Source organism: Pyrgilauda ruficollis, unplaced genomic scaffold, assembly GCF_017590135.1.
Source record: "Pyrgilauda ruficollis isolate IOZ18807 unplaced genomic scaffold, ASM1759013v1 scaffold31, whole genome shotgun sequence".
NCBI lineage: Eukaryota > Metazoa > Chordata > Aves > Passeriformes > Passeridae > Pyrgilauda > Pyrgilauda ruficollis.
This window is the reverse complement of record NW_024524489.1, coordinates 6,355,338-6,382,943: the sequence shown is the minus strand read 5'-3', so window position 1 is coordinate 6,382,943 and position 27,606 is coordinate 6,355,338. Positions and strand designations below refer to the sequence as shown.

Below are 27,606 nucleotides of genomic sequence, written 5' to 3'. Positions count from 1 at the left end.
CCCCGCCCCCCGCGGCTCCGCCGCTGCCGCCGCGACTTGAGGGGAGCGCGCCGAGCTCCGTCCGCGGCCGCTCCGCGACAGCGCAGCGCCCGCTCCGCAGCGCGCTCCGCTCCCGGCCCCGTCGCGACCGCCGCCGGGACCGCCTCCCTTCGCGTGCCTCTCCGCAGGTAAGCGCGGGATAACCGCTTCTTCTCCTCCGCGGGACTTGCGCGGGTCGGGGGCTGCAGAGAAGCAGGAGGATGTGGAGGGAAGTTTGGGCGCGCTCCCTACACCACCGCCCGGAGTGCGGGCACGGCGCTGCGGCGGGGAGAGCCCGCCCGCCCTCCCTCCCGGCGGGGTGCGCGGCGCGCAGGAGCGCAGAGGGCTTAGCCCGCACATCTGGAGCGCACCCGGGGGTTCCCCAAGCTGGGAGTGCGGTGCCTGCGCTGCCCCGGCCCCAGGAGAAGGAGGCAGCGCAAACCCGCCCTGCGCGGGGGCGGAAAGCAGCGCGGGGGACCCGCAGAGCAGCGCCCGCGCCCCGCGGCGCTGGGACCCCCCGGCCGCGCGTTTTAACGCGGATGGTGGGGGGTGCTCCTGCGCGTACCTCGCATCGCTCCCACGGTTGAGGAACTTCCCCCTCCCTCCATCCCTTCTTGCTGCATCTATTAAAAAAAAAAAAAAAAAAAGAAAAAAAGAATCGAGGCGATGCGTTCGCGCCCCTGCGCAGCGCTGTCCCCCGCACCACAAAGTCTGCGGGCGAGAAGATGGGCAACAAAATGGTTGCACAGAAAGAATGCAACAGGCCCAAATTCCCGCTCCGACGCCCCACTTTCTTTGGGAAGAAGGGCTGGCTGCTAATCCTCCTGCTATTCCATAGGTTCTCGCCTAGTTCTAATCAACTTTTCAGCTGTTTTCAGTGTATTAAGTGATTGTGTGCCTTCCGTACAGGCACAGCTAATTAATGGCTTGCAAATAAATAATTCACTACGGTGCACACCTCATCTCTACGTGATTCTGACCTCAAAAATCGTTTCACGACTGCTGGATATGCCAAAATCTTTTTTTTTTTATCCCTTTTCCTCAAATGCAATTAGGAGCTGCAACTTAGTTGATCAGGCAGAGCCCAAGTATTCCTGCATTTCCCAATGCAGTGGTCTTGCTTCTAAGCATCTGCCATAGCTCACAGCAAGCAGGCACAGCTTTCTGATTTTGGGGTTGGCTGGCTGGTTCTTTTTTTGGATTCCTGCTTAGTTTCCAAGCTCATCCCCTTGGTGAATAAAAGCTCAGCTCTTGCACAGACAGCTGCCTTTCTGGCTCAGTCCTGCTCTTTGAGGTCGCCTCAATTTTAATCTCTCAGACCGCAAAGGGGTTTGAGCTCAACCCTGGCACATCCAGGCAAAGTTGCAAGGAGTGTTGCAAACGCGAGGACGAGTGTATGTAATTAACTAATTCATGGAATGCTGTTACCGATGGGTTATTAATTCGGGCTGAAGGCAAGTCGCTTCCCTTCTGCAAGGGATCAGTTGTGGTCAGTTAACAGAGTACAGTGGAGTATTTTCTACACCAGATTCACACCAAAATTCAGAATTACTTTACAGTTAAATCTTATTCCTGCACATTAGCTGAATGCATTTTCACTTGGCCTCTTTGAAACAAGAAGATTCACATTTTGCATTTCCATGTACACCTTATATACGAAGAGGCTGAAAATGTTCAGACTTAAAAAAAACAGTGCATTATCCTGACCCCAATTTCCTTGTTTAAAATATACTGCCCAGAAAGATAGACGCATCAGTTATGCTCCCCATCTATTGCCTGGGGATATGGCATCTTAATGAACATTTCTTTGAATTAGACTGAAAAATGCATTTGTCAATTCAAGTGTATAAAGAAAATAATTATTTGCTATAAAACAGAAAGATCAGTCTGTGTTTTCCTTGTCAATATATGCCACACATTAGATCATACTCAAGAGCTTTCAGTGCCCTTTTCTCCCTCAAAAGAAAACCCACCTTCAAGTTTGCTTTAATTTATTCCAAACCCATACAATACATCCCTGTTTAAGATAGGGTTTCAAATATTTCATAAACAAAAGGTATACCTGGGTTTACAGAAAGCCAATTATCTTGCAATACACTGGGTTTATTCTAATCCTACTTCATGCTGCTATCAAGCTTTTTTATTTTTCCATCCACATTTAATCACTTCTAAAAGCTGTATTTTTTCCTGTCTTCTGTGCTCCTGTATACCAGAAACAGTGACAGCCCTTGGAATATATTTAAAATGCTATTTCTCTTTTTTTTTTTTTCCTTTTTGTACACTTATACCATTTTAACTGGAGAACAACCAGATAGATACTGCAAGTAATCAGCATGGGAAATTCTGTAAACTCTCTAGAAGAGTGATTAATTTTATTTTTTTAAAACTCTCTCCTTTGCAAGCTGCCTCTCTTTTTCTCAACAGGAGACTTTGTTGTAATTAAAGCAGAGAAGACTGGACAGCAGCAAAAAACATCTGACTTGTGGCTCTTAAAAGCACAGGTTTTGTAGCATGTACCACCCCCCAGTGGGCAAAAAACTCTGTAGTAAACGCACAGAGAGCTTTGATCTCCAGAAATAAAGTGGATACATTTTACAGGAAGAACGAAATAAAGATGAGTTTCTGGGTTGGGGTTTTTGGTGCTTGTTTTGGTTTGGTTTTTTTTTTCCTGTCACCAGTAGCTAAAAGTTGTCTGATATTGTGTAAGGCAATGGTGACTAATCAAAGCAATTGCTGGAGTTTGCAAACTTTGCAGTTGCAGTTATTTGAAGTGGCTTCAGTTGGGAGATGGCCATCTTTGTCTCCTTGTAGCAGGAAGCATGGATGCTAATGGCTAGTTAGCTCTTAAGTTTTTTCCTTAATCACTTCAAAGCGCAGGAATGCACGGAAGAATTAATATGTGATTGCTTACATTTCTTTTTAAAAGCAGCCAAATACCACTCAGGGCAGGAATCTTGAAAAGTGTTCAGTACATATCTTCTGGCATGACTCTCTTCTGCCTTTCATGAGCTGTAAGAATTCAAACATTCTTACAGCTTCACATTTTTTCTAATTTTTTGAGGAGCAAAGTTAGTAATCAGGAGATGAGCAAACAGCTGCTTTAAAAAGGAAAGAAACAAAACTACTGAAACTTTATCTAGTGTTCAAGTAATGTTTTTACATGTCGGGAATTTTGTGCCAGAAACTCCCTATCAGGTATAATTCTACCTAAACTTGTCAAGAGGGGAAAACCAGATTTTTTTCCCTTGAAACAATGGCAGCATTTGTTCTCTATTCTTTTATTTAATGCCCAGACAAGTTACCTCAGCAGCAGCTCTCAGAAAGAAAACCTAGAAGCCGTAATTGGCTAAACTCAAAGAGAACTAAAATACAAACCAAAAATCCATTGCAAAAGACCCTCCCTCAAAGTGTTTTCTTAACGTGCAACCTTTCCTTCAGCAGACTAGTCAAAACAAGAGAGTGAGAAGGAATAAAGTAATAGTCTGGGTCTTTTCAACCCAGCATCTTCAAAACTAGGAAATATTTTAGAAGTAAACTTCAGAAGAGAGCCACTCATAGTTCATTTCCATCCTCTACATTAAATACAGGTTTGGCTGATCTTGGGCGTGGAGTCAAGCTTTTACTTAGAATTCATTTCTAAGTCAGATTTACTTGCATTTGAGGGAAGATCACATAAAAATTTGCATTTTTTAGGACACTTGAGTTAGACTTAATAAGACACAAGCAATATTATTCCTACTGCACAAGAAGTGGGAGCAAGTTTTCTGCCAGTAAATGAAATCTCCAACAAAAAACAGTAACAACAAATTTCCCTAACGTGATACAGTCTGACTGAAGGGCTCACTCTCACTTTAACAAACTCCTTTGCATTTTTTGCCCCTTGGAGAGACAGTGAGAGGACCTTCTGCTTGCCTAGCGCCAAACAAAAGGCTGGGGCACCTTCCTGAAATACGATGATCGTGGAAATTGCAGCTCCTAGACAGGGTGCTTAGAAAGCATTTTGCTGTCACTATCAACTAACCCTGAGTAATACACTTAAAGAAAACAAAGTGTGGACATTGTTTTAAGTCGAGATTAGCACTGTGGAACTTCTTTGAAAAAGAAAAAAAAAGTTGGTGAAGCTGTTTAAGCTGCAGCATGACCTTTGTAAGCACAACTGACATTATAAGCAGTAGATGGACTTTACAAGTATTTTCAAAAATAAGCACATTTTGTGTTTCTGGTATGTTTCAGATTCTAAACAAATACAGAGCTAATTCTTGAATAGAAGTACACTGGTTAAGCAAATTGGCTTATCAAGTATGTACATTCTAGTGGTGGCTTTGAATAATAGCTTTGTCTTTTACAACCTAAAAATACCTAGTAGTTTCCCTTTCCTCTGTTACTTTGATGGTAAAAAAGAAGCCACTGAGCTACCAGAGTTACTGCTGGAGAACACAGAGCTAGATTAGAAATTCAAATAAGCATTGTGTGACCTCAAGTGAGGCAGGTCTTGATTTTATTCACATTTTATATTAGCCTGGAAAGATATCTTTGACACTGTTTTTAGAAAGAATCCAAACTTTTCAAATATACCAAAACTATTTATTTTGTTAAGCCATTGCCTGCGTATAGTCCAGCGAGTGCAGCTGGACTCCATACTTCAGGGTAAATACAATGTTCTTCTTATGTACTTTTTTTTTTTTTAATAGCTTAACTTATGTTGAACATTTTAAAATCAGATGTCCCCTTTGCTGTACCACAGCAGTAAGCCCACATGCAAGGTCCACACAGTCCCAGGAAAACTAATTTAACCATGTGGTTCAGAAAAGTTCAGGAAAACATTCAACTTGGAATAAAGAGCAAAAAGGCTCCTGTTCAGTTTTTCCAATGTTACTTTTGTTACCAAAAAACAAGGACTGATTTTTGCATTTAAAAATTATTAGCACAGTTTCTAAAATCTGGTCTGCTCAAAAATAATGGCTTCTTTCAAAACCATGTGTCCATGAAGCCTCCCAATCTGATGCTGCAGAAACCTGGACACAGTGTCCGTACCAGTGGGGGTCACTTTTCTTTTCATCCTGCCAGATCAGCTATAATGACTTGGTGTCAGGGAATATTTAGAGACAGCTCAAGGAGGGGAAAGTTGGAGCATGGCAGCACGATTCCCTTCTTCTCTGTAGACAGATCACTGGAGCCTTTGATATGCAAAAACATTGTTTTCAGCTATAGCTTGAGATATGAAAGGGAAATGCAAGATATCAAACAATCAAGACCTGAAGAAAACTATTCTAAGTTTAGAAAAGGGAGTGGGGGGTATAGTCTTAATCCACATTTTTGAAACAGTGTCGTCTTCTCCAAAGAGACCTTTTCTTTTTCTTGCTCTTGTTTTCATGTAATTTTGAGAGAGAGGATAAAAAAAAATTCCAGGAACTTAATGAGCTTTAGTGCTTTCATTTTAATCCTACACATTACTGCTATTATAATAGTGGCAATAAATGAAGAGATGACTATCAAATGAAGCACAGAGGAAACAGTTTATGTGCTAGAAAGGTAAAATAAATGGACTTGCTGTGTGCTTGTATCTATGTAATGTATGCATACTAGAGCCAACGTTTTGCTTAATACTAACAAGTTTTTTACAGCTCAGAGTTCTAAAGAAAATTTATGATTTGAAGTACTTAAAAGTTATTGTAGCCTTCAAAGGCCTATTAAAGGAATTTATATTCCTATTTCACCATACCCTTCCAGAAAATACTTTCTATCACGACTTCACATTAGTTCCTAAGAGACACCATTTTTTTCTACAGCTGTTAAGTTGTTCTGTATTTCAAAGTTTTAGGAATAGGGCCTGGTCTTCTTTCCCCAAACACTTGAGTAATACAGAGCAAGAAAACTAGACACTGGAAGAATACAGAGCTTTTTTGTTCCGTTTCATAATGATTATATAATTTACCCAAATTACATAAGTTACTACTAAACATGTATTCCCTTCTATTCTAAAATGTGGCCACATAGACTGTGTTTTTGCCTTAAATAAAGTATACATAAAAATAGTTATTTATGCCATCGTGGGGGTCTCTCATTTTGAGTTCTTTTTTTTTTTTTTTCCCATTGGACAACTGCTGAAAACAAGATGCTGAAAACAAAGCTCAGAGGAGCATGAAAGCAGCAGCAGGAGAGAACAGTCTTTTCCATTCCCTCACTGGTAGTCACACCATCTCTCAAATGGGGGGCTTTGGGGGTTTTTTTAATGGTTAACCTTCTTCTATGAAAAAGAGCAGCAGAATTTGTATTTATTTAAATATATCACTGCATATTCTGGGTTGCTGTAAGGAGTATGACTGCTCTGTTTCATAACAGAGGTGCTACAAATTGCAAAGGACATTTTTAAAACAGAGAGTGCTTGTGTTTAGGTCAAGTATTTTACAGAGGAGCAGAAGATGCTCTAGTTTTGCTCCCAGGAAGGCAGCTAGGCAAGCATTACTCAGCACGCTGTTCCTGCCAAGTATTTTGGTTCCGAGGATTGTGCTCAGTCCCTTGGACAAACGTGATGTCACAAAAGGGAAAAGCAAGTACATGTTAAGGATTTTTTTCATTTCATGTTTAACCACTTTTATTTCAGACATGCTACCTACAAACTTGCTGGGGGCTTGGTATCTCACTGGATACTGTATGCAGTGATACAAAGTAGCCGAAGTTAAAAATGCTGTTTAAAAAATAATTGGCGTTCTGTAAGAAGTACAAATGAAAGAAATAATAGTTTTCTTCTTTTTAGAAATTTTACAGACTAAACCCACCTATGTATTGCCAAAAAGCAGACACAGATGCCTGGCTAGTCCCTAGCTCAGAATCAACATGCTGCAAGTGGGAAATGTATTCATACAATGCTTTGGCAAAAATGCTTTCCCTTTCACCCAGTAGCTAGTGAAGAGTAATTAGCTCCTTTTACACTTAAAACCAAGGAGAATACATCTATTTACCAGGAACACAAAGCAAGCAACCATTTTGGCCTCCTCCAAGGAGGTAGCACTGGCATTTGACATCAGATGAAAAACATAATTTACAAATATTTTATTACTCTCTGCCTTTATTTTTCTACTGAAACAAGGGAAAATACAATTCCAGCAAAACTGCAGTAACATGAAACTACACACCAAAACATTTTTTGAAAGAGCTTTCTTGATTTTGCTGAAATACCAGTGCCTTGGGGAAACAAGGTGTGCTACTCATGTACAGGGGATGCAGCCCTTAAAACTAGTGTGCACCAGTTGTTATTAATTCCAATTTTTTTGTTTTTACTTTTGCAGGACATTAGGAGTTCGAGGAAAGCTTTCAAAGGGGAGTTTTCTGGGAAGGAAATCATATTTTTGTGGGGGTTTTTTATAATGAAGAAAACCATCTGAATTGCCTGATGTTTCTGTGGTAAAGTAACTTGCATTCTTGCAGCACAGGAGGAATTCTTTCCTGCATTACAAATTTGGAAGAAGTGTTAAAAAGTGAGAGTTGGAAAATGGTTCTCTGAAAAAGGTGTGGATGTATCAGGATGTAGCTACTGTACAAAGGTCATACTTGGATAATTCTGGATAGGAAAAAGTATCCCTTTCCTGACCTCCTGAAGAGGCTACAATCCTTCGAGCCTCAGCATAATGAATGGTTTCTATCACGCCGCACTAAAGTTCCCTCCTCTGACTACGACGCGGCACAGAAGAGTTTGTAAGAGTTACAAAGAAAGTAATTCCTGCTAAAGGCATTAAACCAAACAAAAGAGGCTCTTCATTCACAGACTTTACATGAGGACTAAAATAGAAGGAAGCTGAAGCTTTTCTACGCTGGGGCCTGGTGTGCTTATGTACCATGATAAATCTTGGTTGGAATGCTCATTGAGTGTCGTGCCAGGAGCCAGGAAACACACACACCACCACCAAGGACCATCTGAGTAAACACCATCGAGAAAAAACTGCTTCATGGAGTAAACCGTAAGAGTGACTGGGCAGAAAGACATCCCTTTACTGGATTATCCTCAAGCACAAAATTTACTCATACCTTTAAATACGGTAGGATCAATATAAATTTATTTTCCTTTTCATGCCTCTGAGAATAAAGTTCAATTAATATATGAACCCATAAGAGAAAAGGTCATGACACTGCTTAATGCATAGGTCATCTTGCAGGAGTTCTCACAACCCTAATTACAATGGTAATTGAATTATGTTGTCTTAAAAGCTATAAAAATGCTAATTACCTGAGCTCAGTGTACAAACACACTACTAATGCAAAGTACAGTCTCAGTCTCAAGAGTTAATTTCTACTATGCTAGTAATAAGAAGGGAAAATGTGGTTAAACCTGCAAAATAGACTCTTATGAGTGTGCTACTTAGTAAGACGACTTTTGAGAATGACAAATATTTAAACATGAAATTAAGCATGTAATGAAATATTTCATCCAGTGAACTAGAAAGCCATAGCTCTACCAGTTACCTCTCAGTTGTAACATTCACCTTTCTGAGCAGTCACTTAAGCTTGAAAAGCAAGCAGAATAGTCCATAGTATTTGTAAGTTACACACTGTGAAGTTGAGCACTGGGAAGGACTTGGGAAAATGTCTTCACTGGCCCTCACTCTTTTGTCTGCATTTTATGCTTTGCTTTTAGGGCTTTTTTTGAACTTCTGAAATAGCTACCACTAGACTTGTGGGTTTGGTAAGGGTTTTATAGTTCACTTAAGGGCTCCTGAGGAAGTTAGCTGGCTTAGGAATTACTTCTTATCTTTCAGATATAGAATGATTTACTTGAACTCTGGTGTGACTTCAGTTCTGTTCTTATCTGGTATCTGTGAACAAAGATTGTCGGTACACATGAAATGGGAAGGAATCCTTAGAAAGTCTTGTTGCTTAAGCAAAATAATTCACAGATCAGGCATACTTGATTATATTATTTTCAATCACTATGCAGAATAACCTATTTAGTTAATTGAACTAGTACAAGTAGTAGAATTATTGATGTAAGGAAAAGAGAGTGGAATGCATTTACGCACTTGAATTTTGGTTTAATGTGTGTTTCAGATGTCTTCTGTAATGTTGATTTTTTTATTGCGGTTTCTTCACTGATGATCTGGATAATTTTGTTTGTTTGGTTTTTTTAGATTGTTGAAGATCAGAACTGTATAGAAATCTCATCATTCCTGACCATGATTAGTGTTACCTGGAGCATCTTCCTAGTTTGGACTAAAATAGGGCTGTTACTTGACATGGCACCTTATTCTGTTAGTGCCAAACCATGCCCTTCAGTATGTCGCTGTGATGTGGGTTTCATATATTGTAATGATCGCGATTTGACGTCTATTCCTACAGGAATCCCAGAGGATGCAACTACCCTCTTCCTTCAGAACAATCAAATAAATAATGCTGGGATTCCTTCAGAACTGAAGAACTTGCTTAGGGTGGAAAGAATATATTTATACCGCAACAGCCTAGATGAATTCCCCACTAACCTCCCTAAGTACATTAAGGAACTGCATTTGCAGGAGAACAATATAAGGACCATTACTTATGATTCACTTTCAAAAATTCCTTATCTGGAAGAACTGCATTTGGATGATAATTCTGTTTCTGCCGTTAGCATCGAGGATGGAGCTTTCCGGGACAACATCTATCTCAGACTTCTTTTTCTCTCTCGAAATCACCTTAGCACCATTCCCTGGGGGTTGCCTAAAACCATAGAAGAGCTACGCTTGGATGATAATCGTATTTCCACAATTTCTGAGTTGTCCCTTCAAGACCTTACAAATCTAAAACGCCTTGTTTTAGATGGAAATCTTCTAAATAATCATGGATTAGGAGACAAAGTCTTCATTAATCTAGTCAATCTTACAGAATTGTCATTGGTCCGCAATTCACTCACAGCTGCACCAGTGAATTTGCCGGGAACAAACCTAAGAAAGCTTTATCTCCAAGAAAACCACATCAACCGTGTGCCCCCCAATGCTTTCTCTTACTTAAGGCAATTGTATCGACTAGATATGTCCAATAACAATCTCAGCAATTTACCTCAGGGTGTCTTTGATGATCTGGACAACATCACTCAACTTTTTCTTCGCAACAACCCTTGGCACTGCGGGTGCAAAATGAAATGGGTACGTGACTGGTTACAGTCACTGCCTTTAAAAGTGAACGTACGTGGACTGATGTGTCAGGCACCAGAAAAAGTACGTGGAATGGCTATCAAAGACCTCAGCGCAGAACTGTTTGACTGTAAGGACGATAGCGTGATAAGCACCGTCCAGATCACTACTGCAGTACCAAACACGTTATACCCAGCCCAGGGACACTGGCCCATTTCTGTGACCAAACAACCAGACATCAAGACTCCCAACCTAAATAAAAACTACAGAACCACAGCAAGCCCCGTACGCAAAATCATTACAATATTTGTGAAATCCGTAAGCACGGAGACTATTCACATCTCCTGGAAAGTTGCACTACCAATGACTGCTTTGAGACTGAGCTGGCTCAAGATGGGTCACAGCCCTGCCTTTGGATCTATAACTGAAACTATAGTTACAGGCGACAGAAACGACTATTTGCTCACGGCTCTCGAACCAGAGTCACCATACCGTGTGTGCATGGTTCCCATGGAAACCAGCAACATCTATCTCTCCGATGAAACGCCCGAATGCATCGAGACCGAGACGGCGCCTCTTAAGATGTACAACCCTACCACCACCCTCAATCGGGAGCAGGAGAAAGAACCTTACAAAAACTCCAGCTTGCCCTTGGCTGCCATCATCGGCGGCGTGGTGGCACTGGTGGCCATAGGGCTGCTGGCCCTGGTCTGCTGGTACGTGCACAGAAACGGGTCCCTGTTCTCCCGGAACTGCACCTACAGCAAGGGACGCCGGAGAAAAGATGACTATGCCGAAGCAGGAACCAAGAAGGATAACTCCATCTTGGAAATCAGGGAGACTTCTTTCCAGATGATACCAATAACCAGTGACCAAGTGTCCAAGGAGGAATTTGTAATACACACCATTTTCCCACCTAATGGCATGAATCTGTACAAGAACAGCCACAGTGAAAGCAGTAGTAACAGGAGCTACAGAGACAGTGGTATTCCAGATTCAGATCATTCACACTCATGATACTGAGGGACGTGAAAGACTGGTTTGGGTTTTGTTGGGTTTTTTGGGTTTGTTTTGTTTTTTAAAGAAAACAAGAAAAGACTGACTTAACAGTTGCTGTTCTACTGCAAAACACTGGATTAAAAGACTGACAAAGCAATGTACTGTACATTTGCCATATAATTTATATTTAAGAACTTTTTATTAAAAGTTTCAAATTTCAGGCTACTGCTGCGATTAATGTAGTGGGGATACCTGACCACAATTCTATATTTTAGTATTTTTTAGTAATTTGTACTGTATTTTCCTTGCTAATATTGAAGTTACAGACCATTTAACTTTTGTGTTCTACTGAGTAAGATGACTTGTTGACTGTGAAAGTGAATTTTCTTGCCGTGTTGAGCAGTCAGAACATTCATCTGAGATCCTTGTAAGTGTAAGCACAGGTCATTTTTCACTTTGGTATCAATAAAATAATGTTAAACCTGGCAAGTCAGGAAGATCAAAAAGTGGTTACAAAAGCTCACAGAACTTCCAGTGTTGGGTCTATTAAATCTGTAAACCACAACAATATTCAATAAACAAAAATGTGTGTAGTAATGGGCAATATCAGCTGTCTGGATATATCCATTCAACAGTAGTGAAATCCAGTTTAAATTAGAATAATCAAATTGATGATATGCATGAGACTGAAGCTTTTGACAAGCGTTAAAAAAAACCCGTAATCCCTAGAGGAAAGCATAATCAAATTCCTAACAAAGAAATTAAAAATAAAGTGGTAGGCTCTACAAACCAAGGGGGTAGATACAGTTCAGGAATAGTTTTTTTGTTATCAGAATCAGTGGTCTGTATATTACAGACAAAATAGTGATGGATGCTCACAGGCATTTGGGAGACAAAGGCAGGAAGACAGAGACAACACTTTGAAACTGCTTTGAAAAGAGAAAGGGCTGAAAGTGCAGTTTCACAAGAAAAGAGAGCAGGACAAAACCCAAGGCAATAAAAGCAAGGTCTCAAAAAGTGTGGTCCCAAAGGTGAGCAGACAAATGGAGAATGCAGCTATTCTGAAGCATATACGAGTCTGTGTTCAGTGTAATGCTGTTACAGTCAGGAATACTGCCCATTACTGTCACAGTTATCCAGAAATTCCTTGGTAAATCTGTAAGGTAACATGTTTCTTTCTGCCTTCCTGCTGAACTATGAGCTATTTCATGTTTAAACCCCAAGCCACTCTTTGTTGCAATAATCATTCTGTTCAACTAAAAACCAAAGTGCTTTGTACGCCCTTTGGCCAGTCTTGTGTGTGCCTTGATCCAACACTACATGTATCAAGCTTTTAAAAACTAAGAAAAAAGGAAATAATAAAATACCCACCTTTTCATACATAACTTAACTATGAAAAATACTGGTCTTATTCATGAATGAAGTTGAAAAACTACTTCAAAAGTATGCTGCACCTCTGCAGTGCTCTGATAAGAAACCCACTCGGAAGCTCCTACTTCTCAGGTCATGAGCTTCACCTCTCTGTGTTCAGGTTAACAGTATTGCCCTTGCAGGTTTTCTTCATTATTAATCACTTGGAAAAAAAGTTTTCACAACAGCAAACAGTGTGAACAATGAAAGGGAGGGAAAGTGTGGAGTTACAACCCTCTGAAGTATGGGGTTTTTTTTAAAGAAACAGCAAATGAAAAAATTTAATATTTCAGACAATATCTCAGACAAGAAGGAATGTATACCAAATGCAGTTTAATTCTCTAAGAATTTTAGTGGTGCTTGGCCTGTTTCCCTAAGAGTGGTAAAGAATGAGAGATGAAGAAAGAGTGACCAACACTGAGACTAATGGTTTCAGCAATCAGCCTTCAAATGAATCTCCTACCAGGGATCCATCTAACTGCACAGACCCAAAATTTCCAGTAACATATTTTTTTCATCCTCATTTTCCAGATGTGCCTAGGGAAGTTCCTTTCCAAACTCCCTGTACCATGGAATTGTTGACACATCACTTTCAGAAATGTCTCCTGCAGTTTCCTGAGCAGTGGAGGCAAGCAGCACTGTGCTTCCTTACTGACCTTGTACAAACCATGTCTCCTTTGCATGGAGCTTTGAATGGATCCCTGGAAAGGGGAGTGTAACACTCAGCTCAGTGCAATGCACCAAACAAGACTATTTTGCTCTGTTGTCCCATCAGGTGCCAGTCTAGGGAAGGGCAAGATGGCCAAGACTGAGCATGTGGAGCCTCATTATGTTGATGTGCAAAAAGCTTCCCAAGCAATGAGCAGGGAAGGAAAATGACACAGAGGGACTGGACAGACCTGTTCTTTGTCTACACTCACACAGGGGCATCCCTGATATCTGAGCCCAAGAAATGGCTGGGTCACTGGCAAGAGAGCCTAGTTCTTTGCCAGCAGTTCTCCGGTTATAAAATTAAACAGGTTTTGTTGGATTTTCAAGGTATTTGAAAACCTCTGTCTTAGTTGGCTCCAAATTTATGTTGTGAAAAAGGTAAAACAACACTCAGTGAGTACTTTGCTTTCTGAGGCACCTAAGCCAGAAGTGCCTGGTAATGGTATGTACCAACTCCAGTGATGCCACACAAGGTCATAAGGGTATAAAGAAGTTGGCATTTAAAGAGAAAACTGTATGACAGTCTTAAATAAAATGGCTTTTTTATGTGACATTTTTGCCTGTGAGGCAGTAGGGTACAAATCCAAAGCAACTTCAGTAAATCAACCCAGTTGTTCCTACTTCACCTTTTGCCAGCAAGAGTGAGAACTTGGACAGGGCTCTGTCTTCCTCAGGCAACCAGGTCAAGAGGTTGGTTGCAGGAGAGCTGGTGTCCTCTTACCACAAGTGATGCCAGTGCAAAAAATGGCACACTGGAGTGTACAAGACCTTCCTCGGGTTCTACAGAAACCTCTACTCCACACACATGATGTTAAAATTAATTTGGCAAGTGAAAGATTGCTTTCAAACTAAACTGTGTGTTTTTTCCTTTGGCTGTTTATACAAAGTTCTGTTCCTCTCCATGTCAGGCCCATCTCTTTGAGACTGCTGCTTATCCTAGTGCTGCAGTTGCTGCATGCAATGCTCCCCAGCAGCATCATAAATCCCTTCAGCTAGACAGGTATATACGCAGGCAAAGCAGATTACTACAGTAGGCACTTTATTCAGCACATTGATCAAAATAACATTAAACCACATTAAATTTATCTCAGTTTTCAAATTCCATGTTATTTCTGTGTACTATTCAATATTTAATTGTGGAGCAAGGGGTGGGGTTTTTTCAGTGTTGCCTAAACCTATGTGCAGAGTTCACTTGATCAATACTCTCCATATGCAAATACTATGCTAACTATCTTTTACATTCTTTATCATTGTCCCTTTTTAAATTTATATTGCTATCCTGAATTTGCCCACAGTTCTGTTTTAACCTGAAAGCTGTCTCCAAAAACACCCTGGTACTTTGGAAGCAGTGTTAATTTTGTCTCATCTTGGCACCTTCCAGAATTAGGGCCAGGAGCTGGACTCAGTGATCCTGATGGGTCCTTTGAACTCAGTATATTCTATGATTCTATGAGAAACTTGCTTCATTTATAAGCTGTTATTTCCTAGCTTTATACCAGAGCCTGATGTGCAGCAACTGTTGGGGTTTTTTGATTGTTTTTTTTTTTTCTTTTTTTTTTCTTCTGGCTTTAACAGTACCAAATTCAAAGTATTATGGTCTTGGAACACAATTTCCATCTCTCCTGCTAATGCACTAGTGAGCATGCAAGCTATCTTGTGCCAATGCTGTACATATTGAATGTAGAGCAGCAAATGCAATAAAGCAAGAGCAAAAGTAATAAAGGCTTATTTGCTATTAAAATAATTTACTGATGACATAATGCACTAAAGCATATATACAGACTTCCCTGCTATGAGGATAAAATTTTGTACATTCACCTGCAGCTAAAGTTGGATAAGATCTTCAGAAGTGAGCTGGCAGATGCCATCTGCATCAATTTATCCAAACTACACTTGTTTGAGATAGTTTTGGGCAGAACCATAATTTACATGGGTACTCTCCACTTTCAAAATGCCTTAACCTTACTTCCAAATCCATATATTGTTTCAGCATCACCTAGGGACTGATCTTTGTTTAATTAACTGTTTCTTTACTGATACCAGAACAGGCAGAGCTTCAAGCCACAAGCCAGCACTTAACCATCAGTGATTTTTTTTTTTTTTCAAATCATGAAGTTACTCCATACAAGGAGTTTTCATCTTCCAAACTAGCCCAGAGTGGTTCCATTAGAGAGAAAAAGCTCATTGACTGAATTCACACATCAGAATTCTACTTCTTCTTTTTTTTTTTTTTTTTTTCTTTGCAGATGAATTTAATTTTGGGGTGGTAGATAAGAGTCCCACCCTTGTGATGAAATTAAAGCCCTTTCAAACACTCTGAAGTTATAGCCACGATACAGGTATTAAATTCTGGACACAATTGCTTTAAAAGTCTTTTTCTGTTAAACACGAATGTTTGATTTAATAGTTCTTTCATCAAATCATTGCCTGCTTCTCTGATAAAAACTAGAACAAAGCAGAACGTGAATCTCAGTAAAAGGGTGGCAAAGCAGAGGCTCAAAACAAGCATCACCTTGTTTTCTCAGTACAGGACATCAAGTAAGATACTCACAGCATGGCAGTCTTTTAGTGATGCCTGAAGAACATTTCTCCCCTGGGGGAAACCAAGACACTTCAAATGGGTGTTAAATAAACATTCTCTGGATTTTTGATGGTCTAAGGCTAAGGCATACAATACATATTTTGGCAACCAAGCAAATGTCCATCATGGATGGACATCATAAATACCCTATGCCTGAAACATGCAGGTCAGGATTCCAGATGTGGATTTCCCAAATTCAACTGCTTTTCACAGCCCCTTTTTGTTTTCTTAGGATGAAAATTTAATGGAGTCACAGTATAAAACCCATCAAGATTAACAACATAAGCTGAAAACATCTTTTTGATATCTGAAGCTGGACCTTCTAAGCTTAGCAAGAACTCATAAATAAGTTATAAAAATAGAAGGATCTTAATAGGGCTAATTAAATAATCTGACTTGTTCAAGCTGGTTGATAGTGTTCATATAGGCTGATACTCTGTCCTGAACAGCCCTCTTAAGTCATCAAAAACAGGGAGCAGATCATAGCCAAGTGCTAGCACACGCTTCTGTCCCCTGGCTGAGCTTAAGGAATATCTATCTATAGACGGAGCTGTGGAAGGTCTAATTGTTCCAACTCGAGGGGCTGCACCACGTTCTTTAATCACTAACTGTGGGAACATCATTTACAAAAGGATGAAATTATGCACATTATGCATAATTTAATGTCCCTGATTTATGCAAAATATTTAAAAATTTATTTAGCTCAGAACTGCACATCCAATTTATGTAATACCGCTTTCCTCCAGCGGCCTTAGTCCCTGACAAATGCCTACTAGGAAACTGGCTTTCCATATGAAAACAGATGTTTTTTGTGGATGTGGGGATGAGTTTTGCTTAATATTTTTTCTGCTCTTTTTTTTTTTCTTTTGTAATTAGGAACAATAAATAATTTTACTGCAAATCTTTCAATTTTTAATGGAATACAAATTCAGCTGGTTGATAATTTTAAATTAATACCCTCAGACACTGCAGGTGCTGGTGTGATAAAAGACGTCCCCACAAACTCTGCTTTCCCATCTCACCTCACAATAATGCTTTCCAGGGTTTTACTTGAACCCTTGCTTTTACTGCAAGGATTGCAAAAAGGTAATGAAATCTGTTTTCACTACTGTAAGATCAAAACTAGGGACTTATAAATTTTGAGATGCACACGAGCAGTTGTGTTTACATAGTGCAGGCGTGGCTTAGAAGCAGCATCTTTCAGGCTAGATTACACACAAGAAGCCACAGCAAATCTAAGCCTTTGTCCACCTCTGAGCCTGTATTAACAAAATTTCCTAAAATTTCCTAAATGACCAAGCATCAGCAGCTTCAACAGGCAGTACAAGAAGGCCTCCTTACCTTACACATCATCTTCAGCTACTGGTTTGTGTGTGTGAAGTGGAGTTAATTTGGCTTCCTTAAGTGTTGTTTTTCCATGGATTCAATGAGGAAGTACAAAAGTAACCGTTTTTAAAAAGGTAAACCCTTCTACCAAGGAATGCTGACAAAGCAGAGGATTTAAGAAATTATGTTTTAACTGTTATTCCAGAATTACATCCCAAATACAAGCCTGTAAACCCTACAAACTTCCTGATGGTATGTATAATATGCTCACCCCCTGTTTAAGCTGTTTTACAGCTGTTTTACATTTAATGGACACGAGTTATTTGCATTGCACTCCTCCTCAAACTATTTTCATTTTCTACACAGTTTGAGCATGGATAGGTACAGAATCTGTGGTATTTTGTTTGTTTACCTGGTTTCAGTAATCTTCTCAAGAAACATTAAGACACTTATTTCCAAAGCCTGATGGAATAAATTGCCCACGAGGAACACGAGCTCATTAACAGAAAGAAAGCCATATACAGGGAAATGCTAACCCAGTGAGTAAATACAATTTTACGGCCTTAGCTGATAACACAGAACCTCTGCCTAATGTCTTTAAAGCAATTATTTTACCTTATGAACTCCTTAATGGCATGTAACCTACTTCATCCTCTAAAAACCTTTTCATTTCTCCCTGAAACAGAAATGACATACAGCGTGCTGAAATAAAAATTAAGAAAAATGCCACGGTACTGCCTGCTCTTGGAAGTTTTTCTGGTTGCTGAAATTCAGCACTTGGCAGCCAAATGAAGCAGTCAGGAGAATATCACTAGGGGAACTAAATTGCTGACCTCATGCAATTTCCTTGGATAAAGGAAAAAAAGACAGCAATGGAACTGCATGTAAGACCTCACCAGCTCAACCATGGCTATCTCAGACAGACCCTCACCTCTCCCAGTTTGGTGCTTTTGATTACAGGAAAATTTGTAAGTACATTTAAGGGTCAAAAAGGTTGAGAACCAGCAGGACAACCACCATTTCTAGGTTCTTCTTTCTATTATGGTTTTTTTATTTGTTAATTAAATAAAGCTCATTGAGAGCATTTGTTCAGTAAACAGGACTGTTATGCATGCAAAACCTCTTTATTGCTAATCACTCTTGTTGACACATAGTGGAATAGTGCTGAACCCACTTTAAATAGTTTTCATTTAAATCCAGGGCAGGCGGATCACAAAATATTTTCCCTGGAAATCTCCACTATTCCCTGAACTTACAGATACATGATGTTAAGGGCGGGGGAAACAAGATAACAATATATCCTAAGAAGTTGCTCTTACCACTGTTGCTTTTCTATGTTCCATATACAAGTTTAAGAAAGTCCAAATAAACAAGATCAATTAAAGAGAATTTGGAGGAGAAGTGCAATAACACAAAATCACATTTCTACTACTGAGAATTGAATTATGCTAAAAAAAAGAACAATTACTTTGTTTATCATAATTTATCTGTCTCAGGAAATGCTCAGGTGTTTCATTATCTGCTGGCCTAGGGACAGAACTGCACTGATCAGTGTTCCTTGGGTACAGACAGAGGCATTACAAGGAGCCAAATACACCTGAACAAAACTAATAGGGACTGATTTTGTCCAAAAAAAAAAAAAAAAACCTAAATTTCTGTGTTTTGTCCCTAATTCTGAAATCTATTACTATCCTATACTAGTCTTAAAAAAAAAAAAAATAAAATAAACCAAAAAACAAACAAATAGCTTATCTTTCAAGCATGGAAAATCTGATGTAATGCCAAGCTTTACCCATAAATAAGTCTTTAAAGTTTTGTTTATATGACTTCATACTAAATGCTATAATGAGCACATGTTTATTGAGGACTTCCCCAGTGTTTTTCAATACATGTTCTGCACAGAAGTAAATGGCCATTCGTACAGTACAGGTCCCACCCATTTTCCCTGTGTTATCAACTGACTTCTTTAACAATTATATAATTTTAGTGTGCAGTACCGGTCCCACCCATTTTCCCTTCCCATTTTCCCTGTGTTATCAACTGACTTCTTTAACAATTATATAATTTTAGACATAAAATACTAGAAATGCAAAAAGTGGTTTATCAAATTTTTTAGGGTATTAGAAATAGGAGAGAAAAAAGAAAATTATACTAGGATGCTAATTAGATGAAAAAGGGTGCTATTGTATGCTGCAGGGAGATTTTCTTTGTTTCCCTGAAAGGAAAAAAAAACCCTAAACTTCCACCAACTCAGCTATTTTGACAAAAGGACCTATGGAGCTGCTCATGCAAGAAACACATCTTGTTCCCAAAGCAACCACACCACTTTGGGGAGGGAGGGGAAGAGAGTCTCTCTCTTTGATATGGATTTGAAGGTGATGTCCTGTGTCCCATGAAGGAGCACCCCGCTGGTACAGTCAGAAGAAACTGGATTGTGTTAATATCCATTCTAAACTCAACACTGCTATTGCTGCAAAACTAGGGAGCAAAGCAACCCAGTCTCGGGAACTTCAAATAAACCCCCAAACAAATCAAAAAAACAACCAACCCTGCAAAATCCTCAAAAGGCACCTATCAAAGTGATTTCAATCCAGTGATCCGGTACACAGTCAAAGGATGTAAGCTCTTCTAATCCCACTCTTTGAGCTCCTCCAGGCTCCAGCTCCCGTTGCCATGGCCTGGCTGACACCTCCTGCAAAGGACAGGAGCCCACAGCCCAGCGGTGCCTCCTGCACGGCCTGACGGCTGCTGGCTGTGGGTTTACACACTGCAAAAACAGCCTGGGAGGCGAGGAGCATGAGCAGCACCCATTCCAGTCCGGGAGGTTTTACTACAATGAGTTCAGCTCCAGGCAGGCTGCCGTCACCAGCATATTTCTGACAGGAATTTTGTTTTTCCTCCACAGAATACCTAACACTACTGAAAGCACCCACTGTTACGTTATATACTGCTGGTTTATTTAGATAAAATAATATTTAAAGTTACCTACTGTTCTCCTTTGTGCTAATAAAGACTAACTTTATCCTTCAGTATAATCCTGCCAAATCAATTAAAACGCATTCAGCGGGTTGAAAGGATACTAGTGAAGTATTAACAAAAGCCTGGTTTGGATTATGCAAAATTCTGCAGACTGATTTCTATGGCAAAGATTTCTGTGGCAATACTCTCAGGAAAAGAAAATAAATCTAGTTCTTCGAGATGTTTCTTACTATGTTTTGCTCAGCAGCTCTAGGAAGTTATTAGGTCAAATCCCCACAACACTGACCTCTTTCTGAGGTTTGCAAGTCAATATGTGAGTGATGAGTGAAGTCTCCCCTAGTCGTTCATGGAATCTCTACAGTGCTGCTACAAACTGGTGCTTAAGGATAATAAATAGGAAAATGTCTGAGAACAGAAGCAGCTCATGTCTGGGTATGCTTGGGTGCATCACTGTCAGCTGAGGAACCCATCTAGGACATGCCGGTGCCTTCCCGGAATGAAGCAGAATTCCTGAGGATAGGGAAATGAACCATGCTAGGTGTCAATGGGAGCTTGGAAACCTGCCAAGGCATGCATTCCCATGTCTCACAACCAGCTAAAATGCCACTATGGAGGGGAAAAAACAATTCTTCCCCCACTGAGAAGGAGCTCCAGCAAGTGCTCTTACTTGTGCTAGGTCTGGTCAGCAGACAGTCAATACTGCTTCCTTTGCAAAAAAAAAAACCCATTGGGATGAACTTTCATCTGTCAAACAAGCCAGGGATCATGTTTTCTAGTGCTTTCACATTTGTAAGAAGCTGCCTCTGACATCTCCCCCCAGGGCTTGATCATACAACGAAGGAAAAGTAGAGAATTTTAAAGACACTGGCAAGCGTTTGGTCTTTCAAAATGTCATCGCTAATCTCCACATCATCCAGCCTGCTCAGTAATCAAGATAGAGGAACTGTACAAGTGCAAATTAGTGTCACTTATGTCCTGAAAGCAACTAAGAAAGAGGATATGGAATAAGTATGCCCAAAAGCAACATCAAATTTATTCTCCATGATCAGATGGGAGATTTACTGAAGTTTACTTCACCTTAGACAGAAAACAACCCCAAACAAACATGAAGATATCTCTATGACATTTACCATCTGGCTGAGCAGGTTAGCGCTGCATTAAAAGGATGCTGTACAGGCTCAACAGCAGTGAGAACAGGGAGGCAAGGCGTGGTCCTGAGCTCCCACAGCCATTTTCAAACATTTCTAAGACAGAAGACCCATCTTCTGCAAGATTATTTATTTTTTTCTTTTGGGTCCATTAACAGAAAAACTAACAGGAGCACGAGGGTTCTTTTAGGACATTATGCATCCCAACTACCTGATATGAGTGAACAGAACAGATTTATGGGGGTCACCAGTTCAGGTGCAGGACAGACATCTAAAAGCAGCTCTGTTATCAATCACAGGATGCCACATGCCAGCCTGAAACATCTCTCTCTTTCAAAGGAGGGCAGCGGCACTGTGAGCCCACGGATGAGCAACTTCAGCACAGGACTCAGAGAGCGCATGAAAAACTGCCAATGTTTCCCTGAACCACTGAAGCACAACAGGGAAGCAGCCAATTCATACGTGGGCACTAGGAAGTTGTCCAAGACCTTTAAACTCTTATTCCTCAGGGAGCTGACCCAGATTTGACTATTACTCTAAGGGTAAAAAAACACTCACTACTTAATACCTGCGGTATACGATTATATGCTGATGATGCAGGCTCCTTGAACACTGCAAAGTGCTGGGGTATTTGTTGTTAAATCAATGGTTTTGCAGGAGTAATCGTTGTATCTGCCTAGGAAAAAACCCCAATATTTCCTATATGGGGAAAAGCAACAGTGTTAATTGCAGGTATTTCATATTAGAAGAAAACTAGGAGGCAAAGAAAAACAAACACCACTTTGGCACACTCCTCCAACCATAGTGATCAACTTACACATTCCAACTTTATTTTAAAAAACTGAAAATCATCTGTGTCCAGAACAGTCTTTTTAAAAAAAATGTGCTTTGTAAGGTCTTTTTTGTAACATTCTTCCTTTACTAATGATTTGTAAATGTTCTTCTAATCAGCTTGAAAGGGACCAGTAATTTTTGGCTCAGCTGTAGCAGCAATAGAAGGAATCAGCACAACATGCCAGAGGAATGTGAAATGTCCTAACCAGATATAAAGTCAGCTACACAATACTGGAATCCATGCAAGTCCACATCAGATTGTCTAACACTGCAGAATTTGTGATATTTACTCTGCCATTCAAGAACACTCTTTACACGACACTCACCCTGATCTCTCAAAACCACGTTACATACATAGCCATAGTGCAAATGGGAAGATTAGTGCTCTAAATCTATTCTCCGTTTTCTTTGAAAGCATAATGTATAATAATAAATTTTATACATAATATAATTAATAATAAAAATTAATATAAATATATATTATAGTAATGAATATAATTATAATTTTATGTACTTTTTCCTTTTAAATTACATTTCATTAATCTTTGTCCTTTAAAATAAAGATACAAGCATATGGCCAGATATTTTTCTGTATACAGCATCATCACTCTTATGATAAAATTAATAGGTCTTCCAAGCAATTTTTGCTAAGCAGCCAAAAGTAAAAGTGAGCAAATTACAATACTAATACTAATTTATTAAGGTATTTTCAAATGCCTTCAGGTACCCTTTTCTTTGTTTGCAGCATTAGAGGACCATTTGATAAAGCAAAACTGCAGATGTTCAGCCCTTTGTTTGCTAAGGTAACTGCGGCTGAAAACGAAATGGAAGTGACAGCACCTGAGCTACCTCGCCTTGCCAGCAGCAACGCTGTGCTGGAGCAGTTGCTGCTGGAGGAAATTAAACTGTAGAAACTCTGAAGGATGACATTACTGGGGGGCTCTGCAATTCAGACTGGCAAGGAGGCAGGAGTGGGAGCCTTGGAGAGCTGCCACTACCTCCCTTCTATGAACCACAGTGTCCCTTTCCCACTAGGCTGTTTTCTGGGCTGTACAATGTGTTTTCCTAGACCTGCCACCCATATGGAGATTTGGACACGTTACACCAAGTCAGTCATACCGGCCACTCCTGGTATGAGCCAAGCCGGACACATTCATACCTCTGTCAGCATTAACTCTGCTGGTTTTTGAGGAGGTGACAAAACTCTGCCGTGCAGCAAGTAGAGGTTCATCACAGCTAAGCAAACATCCCATGGGTTCACAAGACAAATAAAAACTCTCAACTTTTATTTGCAGGTTGCCCTGCAAAATTCTCTCGTTACAGACACGTCTATTTCACAGCAATTTTCTATTTTTTTAACTTTCCTAAAGCAAGTGCTTAAGAAGGCAAGTGCTACAATGCCTGGTCCTTAGGATTGCATTTTAAATAACAAAAGCTAAAAGTCTCTGATTGATCAAAGCTGATTTTTTGGTTTTTTTTTTTTTTTGAATCAGATCAACAGTTTCACGCTGTTGAAAATAAGAGAACAAATCCAGGCAATATTTTCTATTTCCCACTCCTACTCTTAGAAACAAGTGTGACGTTTATAACCACAGTGTAAAAAGCTCATTAATACTCTACACTGACCTATTAATAAGGGTTATTGGCTTAACACAATAGGAGACATTCTCATGGAAAACAGACAAGGAAAGGAGAGAACAGCTCAAGATAAGCCACCTCTCCACAAACAGGCTCAAAGGATGAGATCATTTAATGACAGTGTTAAAAGCGTCCAACGTTTTTCACATCCTCTCTGCTCATTTCAAAACTAGCTTAAAACCACAGAATAAAAGCCCAGTGAACACCCCAGTACATTTTAAAAGGCAATTCTCTCTCAAAGGCCTGATAGCAGGCAGGGAGTGGGAGAAAGGTTTATTTTAGTTGAGCTAATCTGACAGACTGGCACCTACTCAGAGGTGTTGGAAGACGTCTGGCGCATCCACACACCCACCAAGAGCAGCACTAAATTCTTAAAGAAGACAGGGCTGCCTATGCATTAAGTTCCCTTTTTAAGTACTTCTCCCTAGAAGCTTTGTTCTTCCTTTTCAAAGAAATCATTTAAAGCAAGCTCCCAATAAATGTACTCTGTGGGGGAGACACTTCCAACACTTGACCTTGGGGTTTGCCAAGACTAGCAAATGCTCAAGGCACCGTGCCCATGGAAGCACCAAAAAGGGTGAGAAATCACCTGCCTGCCAGATGAAGTCCATATTCACACTCCATGCAGCCTTTAAAGCCATCCTTTAGCTTAAATAATTGTGGTTTGCTTGGGTTTTTCTCCTACCATAAACTTATGGAAAACAATCCTAGTTCCCCTCAGTTTATGTTTTTCTAGGCTGATGCCAAGCTCTTCCAGGCCACTGGTAAAATGCTGGCTGATCCTCCCACCATTATCCTAATTACCCTTCCTTGACCTGTGGCTGTTTAAACTCATCTTCCTAAGTACAGACAAGACACCTTCATTCTTTACTGCTCCCAAATGGTGATGTTGAGCTTATAGAAGGAATTCACATCGTCCATGCTTAAGCACACAATATTCTCCTGAAACCAATTAATGGCAGAAGAAAGCAGTTCTTCTCACTTAATAATCCAGTCCTCCCCCGCCTTGCCAGTGTCTCTCAGCTTTGGAGTTGGCAAATTTATTTAGCAAGCTTTTAATTCTTCTGTAAAGGCTGCTAATGAAAATATTAAATAAAGCACGATTTGATCTTTGAGGAGCTCCAGCAGTACCTTCGCACAAACTTGCAGCGATAAAAAGGTTATCAGGAATGACAGCATTGAAAGACTCCAGTCTTTAAAGGTATCTTAACCACCTCAAAAGCCCTTCTTGCAGGAGACAGGATTACCATGATGCAATCAAATTATGTCCAATTATCTCAAGTATTTTGAGCATTTGTGCCAGCCACCCGCCCCAAAGAAAAACAAAAACTGAAATAACACTGTTTGACATGCACAGACACAGCAAGCCCAGCGACCACTTTTACTTAAACTAACCCAGAAAGAAGGTCATTGTCATCGTCTCCTGGCTCCCCCCAAGATGTCCCTCTCATCCACATGAAGTTGCTTTCATCACGAAACAGCTTGCAAAGCACAGATCCCCTATGATACTGCAATTAGCTAATTTCCTATACTGGTATCTCTTATACAGTGAACAGCATTTTAATTAATTCTTTAAATATATATTCCTCCAATAGGTTGAACCTTAATTAAAATTAGAAGTGCCTGATAGCATCTTCTTATCTGGTTACAGACCCATTTTTTTTAAATTTGCGGTGATGATATCGCAACCACATTAAAAGGAATACATATTGAATTTTATGTTCTTTCAGTTCAGCATAACACTAAGAAAATTAATTCAATCTGCATTTCCACTCACAGAATCTGTCTCCTGCTTCAGTAATAAACATTTTTGCTTTGTTTCAAACACAAGTTTTGTAAAACTGTTTTAAATTTTGCCCTGGGCATGTCTCTACCCACCAGGGATCTGCTGATGCTTAATCTCATATTTCATTAGTTATTGCTTAATTAGAACCCCATTTGAAAGAAGTTGAATAAAAATGGACCACTTAATTATTGTGAGACATGAAAGAGGCAGAAAGTTCTTTGTAATCCAAGCTGCTCCTCAGCAAGTTTTTATCATGTTTATCACAGACATCATACGTGACTTCACCGTCTATCTCTGGCTCAGCTCTGCATCTCCTGATGCAGCTCTTCAGTCAGCACATCTGCCACTACTCCTACATTCATCTTCACACAGCTCCCCTGGCATCGGGGAACACCACAATCCCGTGGCTGGGAGACACGTTCTTGCAGCCCAGGATCGCCACCACCAAACACTTCCCAGGCCCCACCCGGTGCTTTATCACACTTTAAACCGAAAGACTAGCACAGCAACCAGGAGAAAAACTCCAGCAATGTTGTTCAGCTGCGAGAAGCACACAACTAAACAGGAGGTCTTTTCAAACCTAGCAGGGCTTATCACAGCTCTAAAACAAGCAGGGCTTCTTTGGTACTAGCACTACCCGTAAATATTGATTAAAAAACGAAAAAAGTTTATCCTGAGTCCCTCTAAACTGCAGCCTTTTCTCTTTATAGCCAACCAATTAACAAAACCAGCAAGTTTACAATGCAAGTACAGAATGACCAAGTTAGTAGCTATTACATGCACAACTAAACACCCAATTGTATCAGTATTTCCCCTTGTTCAGGAAGCATTTACACCAAATTATATTCTGTTTTCAGGCTTGGGCATCCAAGTATAATTTCAGCTTCCCAATATAAACAAAATGTGCTCAAAACCTTCAATTTATTTGAGGAGCATTGACAAACTTCAGTCATGTCTGAAAACCACTATTTGAAATGCTTATTTGTGAACTGTAAATTGAATTGTTACTGCTCTGTATTATGCAAATAGCCAAATTCTAGCATTGTAACAGAAGCAATGAGCTTGTTATCCTGTCAGTCCTGCAAGTAGACAACTTCTTAGAACTTCATTTCCAAAACTGCTTGTGTGCTCCCTTAACTGTACTAGTTTTGATACTAATGAAGTATTTACCACCAACTTAAATGAGATTTGAGTCACTCAACAATGAGCCCTTCTGAAAAGCTGACCATTATCTTTACCTTGGAATGCAAACAATATCCTCATACTTAGCAAAAATTCCTGTAAAAGCATGTATGTTAACAAACACAAGATATCCAGTGGAACTGAGAAACAGAAAAGTAAGACTGCTTGGGTGTTCAACAACTAGTTTTAGTTAGATAAATTATCCCGCTAGACAGTTGTATGTGAAAAATAAGAGCACGTGCAACTGTCTTCAATTGAGATCATATATATCCCGACAGTCATCCTTTATGGAAAAATTATGCATATGGTGCGTGTGGGTGGACTGAAACCACAACGGGGTGAGCGCTACCTCGTTGCATCTCCGTAAGGCAGGCCAGGCTGGAGGGCTCATGGGAGACAGGGTGCCTGTCAGATCCATCAGCACATAAATCAGAGCATTGGTATCAGCAACTCGAGTCACGTGCATCCCATTAAATCCTACAACGTTACCTCATGCCTGCAGCACTCAAGAAAGCCTTGTCAGACAGATGCTACCTCCCACCTGCTCCCACTCAGGTAACGCCTTGCAGGTGGCAGGTGACTCAAGGACAGGCTGTGCCAGGGAACACCAAACCACACCAACTGGCACACCAGCCGTGCTGACCAGCACACCCCACCACGCCATGCCACGCCATCCGGCACATCGCACCACGCCAACCAGCTGGGACACAGGATCCCCACCTCCTGCAGGCCTGAGAGCGCCCAACAGCCAGTCAGGGATTTGCTCTGCAGAAGATGCAGCCCCAGACACAGGATAGATGTGCCTTCCACAACAGACAATGTGATGACAGACATCCCACACCACCAGGGAAAAGGGTGCAGTCCTAATACTCTTACTACAGCACCGAGCCTCCT

The 27,606-nt window shown here is 40.3% G+C and overlaps 2 protein-coding genes across 5 annotated transcripts in view; one reads left to right on the top strand and one right to left on the bottom strand.

The window, feature by feature from the left end:
* MACROD2 (mono-ADP ribosylhydrolase 2) overlaps positions 1-27,606 on the bottom strand; it is an 842,730-nt gene that overhangs the window by 732,692 nt on the left and 82,432 nt on the right. The window lies entirely within an intron of this gene.
* FLRT3 (fibronectin leucine rich transmembrane protein 3) lies at positions 30-12,499 on the top strand. The gene is made up of 3 exons (XM_041474164.1): positions 30-167; positions 7,308-8,054; positions 9,141-12,499. The coding sequence occupies exon 3, from the start codon at positions 9,186-9,188 to the stop codon at positions 11,133-11,135; it is 1,950 nt and encodes a 649-aa protein (XP_041330098.1). The 5' UTR covers positions 30-167; positions 7,308-8,054; positions 9,141-9,185; the 3' UTR covers positions 11,136-12,499.

Bases quoted from the DNA above. Each gene is read 5' to 3' on its own strand.
- FLRT3 (XM_041474164.1), top strand. From the start codon at position 9,186: ATGATTAGTGTTACCTGGAGCATCTTCCTAGTTTGGACTAAAATAGGG.